Source organism: Oratosquilla oratoria, chromosome 24 (assembly GCF_046742065.1).
Source record: "Oratosquilla oratoria isolate Oo_2021 chromosome 24, ASM4674206v1, whole genome shotgun sequence".
In the NCBI taxonomy this organism is placed as follows: Eukaryota; Metazoa; Arthropoda; class Malacostraca; order Stomatopoda; family Squillidae; genus Oratosquilla; species Oratosquilla oratoria.
This window is the reverse complement of record NC_134800.1, coordinates 28,221,359-28,226,168: the sequence shown is the minus strand read 5'-3', so window position 1 is coordinate 28,226,168 and position 4,810 is coordinate 28,221,359. Positions and strand designations below refer to the sequence as shown.

At 42.0% G+C, this 4,810-nt stretch overlaps 1 protein-coding gene across 1 annotated transcript; it reads left to right on the top strand.

Moving 5' to 3' along the window:
• Window positions 1–770: 770 nt before the first annotated feature.
• LOC143038303 (cyclin-dependent kinase 5-like) lies at window positions 771–1,928 on the top strand. Its single transcript, XM_076207325.1, has one exon. It carries the CDS (start codon window positions 771–773, stop codon window positions 1,926–1,928), a length of 1,158 nt encoding a protein of 385 aa, XP_076063440.1.
• Window positions 1,929–4,810: the final 2,882 nt, after the last annotated feature.

The following is a 4,810-nucleotide window of genomic DNA, read 5'->3' as shown; positions in this document are numbered from 1 at the left end:
ACCATGGATCTCGGTAGACTTGTGTTTAATCTACCCCTGGACTATAAGAAACATATAAGAAGAATGGAAAAAACAACTAAGAAGATAGATGAAACTGAATTAGCATTGGTCTTTAACAAGACATATATATATGTTTATATATATATATGCATGGATACATTTACATACATATTATATATATAAATATATATATACATATATATATATATAATGTATATATATATAATATATACATATATATGTACATATACATGTATATATACATATACATGTATATATATATATATATATATAAATATATATATATATATATACAGTATATATAAATATATATATATATATATGAATATATACATATGCACATATATGTACATGTACATATATATATACCTATATATACATATATACACATATGTATATGCAAACAATATAACATAATGTGAAGAAAACAACAAGAAACCATAAGGTCTACGCTAATGTTATTGAAGGGTCCTTCGTTGACTGTTCTTGATCAGGAGATACAACTGGCTCAAAGATATGGATTTCCACGTTCTTTTTTTTTTCTTAATAACCTACGTTTGTTAATTTAATGTAGCATATACTCTACAACACACAATACATATGTCAATGGAATTCACTTTCACCTACCGGAGTAATACCTATTTCCTGGTAAGTGGGTAAACTGGGTTGTCCTCGTTCTTTATTGGAGGTCCTGATTCTCGGCCAATCGTCACAGTTCGATTGTCCACATTGGATTTAGGACCATCGTGATGAGACTGCAGAATATCCAGCGGGCGACTTCGTCATTTATATCACGAGGATCACAACGGATGAAAAGTGCCCTGCAACGATGGATAGGTTTTTGCATACATTGCGCTTCTTGTGGATGCCACTATGCCTCCTCTGCCCCGAAGTCAAAGGATGTCCGCCTGGAGGAGCCATTGCCAGCAGGACCCCGACCTTACGCACAGAGCCCCAAAGATACGAACCTGAAGGCAGCACAAGGGAACCGAAATGAAGGTGATATGTTCCTCTTCCTCCAGCTGCTGGGGCGAGGGTCTTACGGGGATGTCCACAAGGTTCAAGAGCAAAACTCGAGGCATGTCTTTGCGTACAAGTTGTCTGACATCAGCACAACTTTCCGCAAGAGTGCATTTTTCAAGGAGGTTTTTGCACTCAGACAATTGAAAGGTCACATTAACGTCGTCAGATACGTGTCCCACGACGTTTACTCCAAGGAAGGGGGCATCCTGATGGAGTTCGTCGATTACAACGTCAAACAGCTTCTGACTCTCCGGGACAAGAAGAAGTTCCAATTGAAAGCCTCCTGGATCAAGTCCATCGTGATGGATTTGCTGACTGCCGTCTGCCACATTCATTCCAGGGGGATCATCCATTTTGATCTTAAGCCACAAAACCTTCTCATTACTCGAAGCGGCGTCCTTAAAGTTGCAGACTTTGGGCTCTCTGAGCAGAGGAAGGACAGACCCTTCAAGGATCTAAAAGTGACACAGCCATATCGACCCCCCGAGTGTTACCTCTGCCGCTCCCTCGTAGACAGCATGGCCGACCTCTGGTCTTGTGGTGTCATTCTCCTTGAACTGGTGACCGGGCAAAGGCTGGTGCCACGAAGCAGAGGACGAGAGTGCCTGCGCCATCTAGCTTCCGCCTACGGACTCCGGGGGAATCCCTACTGCGCACTGTGGAGGGCACTGCGAGAGGAGAACTCGCCCAAGCCCAGGCTCAACAATTTTCCCCTCCATCGCGACAGGTGGGGCTCGGCAATCTCTCTGGCAAGGTGTCTTCTGCGCTGTAACCCCAAAGAGAGAACCGAGGCTAAAACAGCTCTCCAGAATGCCTTATACTTCTCTGAGAAACCTTACCCAACGCGTCCAGATCTCGTTTGCTTTGAGAAACTACAGGGCTGATGACCAAAGATATAAAAAATAAAGTTAAAAAAACCCCGACTGCAATGGAAATATATTCCTCTTTCTGTATAACGAATGAAAAATGAAGTGGCAGAACATGATGATTTCAAATGGTTATTAATCTTAAAACAGGAGTAGTTCCCTCAGCTGAATAAAACCATCCAACATTAGCCTGGTGTAGTAGTTAACGTTCTGAACTACCATGCTGGAGTTCCAAGTTCGTCATACAGTTAAGGTCTGATAAAAATCCACTAATACTACAAACTGATCCAAGACTAAGGTGAATCACCATACACACACACACACACACACACACACACACACACACACACACACACACACACACGACTTGGTGGCGCGGTTAGTAGAGTCTACAATTGTCACTACGATGGTCCGGTTTTGAATCCTGCCCAGGGCTGAAATAATTTCAGTATCGCTGCGCTTCGAGTCGTTACTCCAACTCTCGTGGACGGGGAGTTGGGTGTGTGTGTGCGTGTAAGGTCACACACACCCATAGATCGGGCATACGAGCTCTGAGCTCTCTTCCGAGAGGGATATAGCTGTCGATCACGAGTCCAACACGTGATCCAAAGACCATAGTGAATACACACACACACACACACACACTACATGGCTAGCTGGTGTGCTGGCTACCAATCGTAACTTCTCACGTGGGAAATCTGAAATTGAGCCCCCGTTCACTATTAGAAAGGAGATGGTGCACTTATGTATGTGTGTACGTATGTGTGTGTGTGAGTGTCTTTACATGTATGGGGGAGGTCACTATGTTGTTCATGGATCGGGCTACTTATGAGTTTTGCGCATTTGGGAGGGTAATAGCTGTGTTTTACGAGTCCAACACATAATACAAACCACGGTCAATCACGCAGGGAACTACTGGTGGGCAAGATCAATATATTAATTCTGTGTTCATCAAATTTACAGGGTTAGAGAAGGGATAGCATAGTGCCAATTCATAAAATGGCAAATCGGAGCTGTTGAACTTCAGATGAGTGTCTCTAACCACTATTATGGCAAAGTTGTGTAAGTGAATTGTAAAGGATAGGTGGGGTAAATATTTTGATGAGATGAACATTCTGACATAATCAGTATGGTCATGAATTTCAAATCTATTAATTCTTTAAGCATAAGCCGTTGATATCCTTCTAGGGGACGAAGGTTGGGGGAATTGTGCGCACTTAGAACAAGAGGTTTTTAACAAGATACATCATAAATGACTACTATGGAAATTGGAGCAATTTGAATGGCTTTGATGTAGTTTCTTTGAATTAATTTAGTAAAGGAAAATATATCAGTACGGAGAGCTTTGACTAGATATATTCCACAAGGTTTGTCAATGACACCCATGATGCTCTTCACCTACATTAATAACATGATGGAAAATTGAGCCGCACTTAGATGTTTGCAGCTAATGCTAAGATCATGAGAAGAATAAAAAGTGAAGAAGACTGCAAGCTGTTATAGAAAGGTCTCGACAAACCAAGGGCTGGAAATAAACTTCAACACAAAAAAAAAAAAAAATGCAAACCATTAGAAAACCATCTAACATTATCCGGTGTAGTGGTTTACGTTCTGAGCTACCATGCTGGAGTTCTAAATTCGTCCAACACTTAAAGTCTAAAAGTTTCACTAATACAACAAACTGTTAATGGTCCCTTTGAACAAAATCATGACCGTATATTGTAAGTAAAGTGGCACAGATTGGGGGTTGGACTATGTATATTTGGACTTCACCCTCAAAAAGGTGAAGTCAAAGTCCTACGCCAGGAGGCGTGCAAGATGCCAAAGCCGTCACCTTTGCCTTATGCGCTTAAATTGTTGCTGGAAATCAAAGACGAGTGCGGGATTCGAACCCGCATCTAAGCAAATGCAAGACCAACACGATTCCGGTTACGTCACCAGAGCACAATCATCAATGATTTACTCATTACGAAATAAGACAGTAGCAGATGATGTATGGGGTTTAGGATCCACAATCTTTATGCAGTCAATCTTTAAGAGACCTTAGTGATATTCCACGGATCAGTTTTCAGCCAGCATTCTTTCATTATCAAAAAACAATCTTCCTTCCAAATACTTTTCTTTTAACTTCTACTTTGCTTTCGATCTTCTACCTTTCTTTAATTTATTTTCTCCACATATGTTTTTATGAGATGTTCCAATGTATAAATGCGGTAGTTATTGCTGTTTTTCTGGAGAACACAATTGCAAAAACAAGAGAGGAGAAGGATCTGGGAGGGTTAATCGTGGGTAACTTGTCTCCTGCCAATATCATGGAAGACATACACGTTTGACACACATACATACATACATATACCAAAGGATTTTTTCCCCTACATGGGGGGTAGCCAAAAAGAAAATGCATAGAAACCACTCCCACCCATTTCATTTCCTATATATTCCACTCCCCTCCACCCTCCTCCCTCTCTCTTATCTTGGCACCTCCTGGATGACGGGTCATCCCTGCATCCTGTCCACTGCCCTGGGTCAGAAGCAGTGTCGCAAGACACAGCACATCCATAGCAAGGCCGCTTCATAAATTTGACGACCCCCCTCTCCGTCCCCCCATGCAGAAAAGGAGAAGACGGGGAGAAATCCCTTCGGGCTGCGTCAATTTTTTTCTCATACATACTTCCTCACACCCCATCCCCACCCACTCCCCCTCATGCATCACAGCATCATCTATACACAACCCCTCTCCATTCACCCCTATCTTCTGTCATCTCCCGTCCTTCCTCCACAGTCATTCCTCTCTTTTTTAATACCCCTTTTACCCCATCCATCCATCTCATCCTTGGACACCCCCTCATATTCACTCTTTCCACCTCTGCCTTCCACACTTCTTTTACTAATCTTTCTTC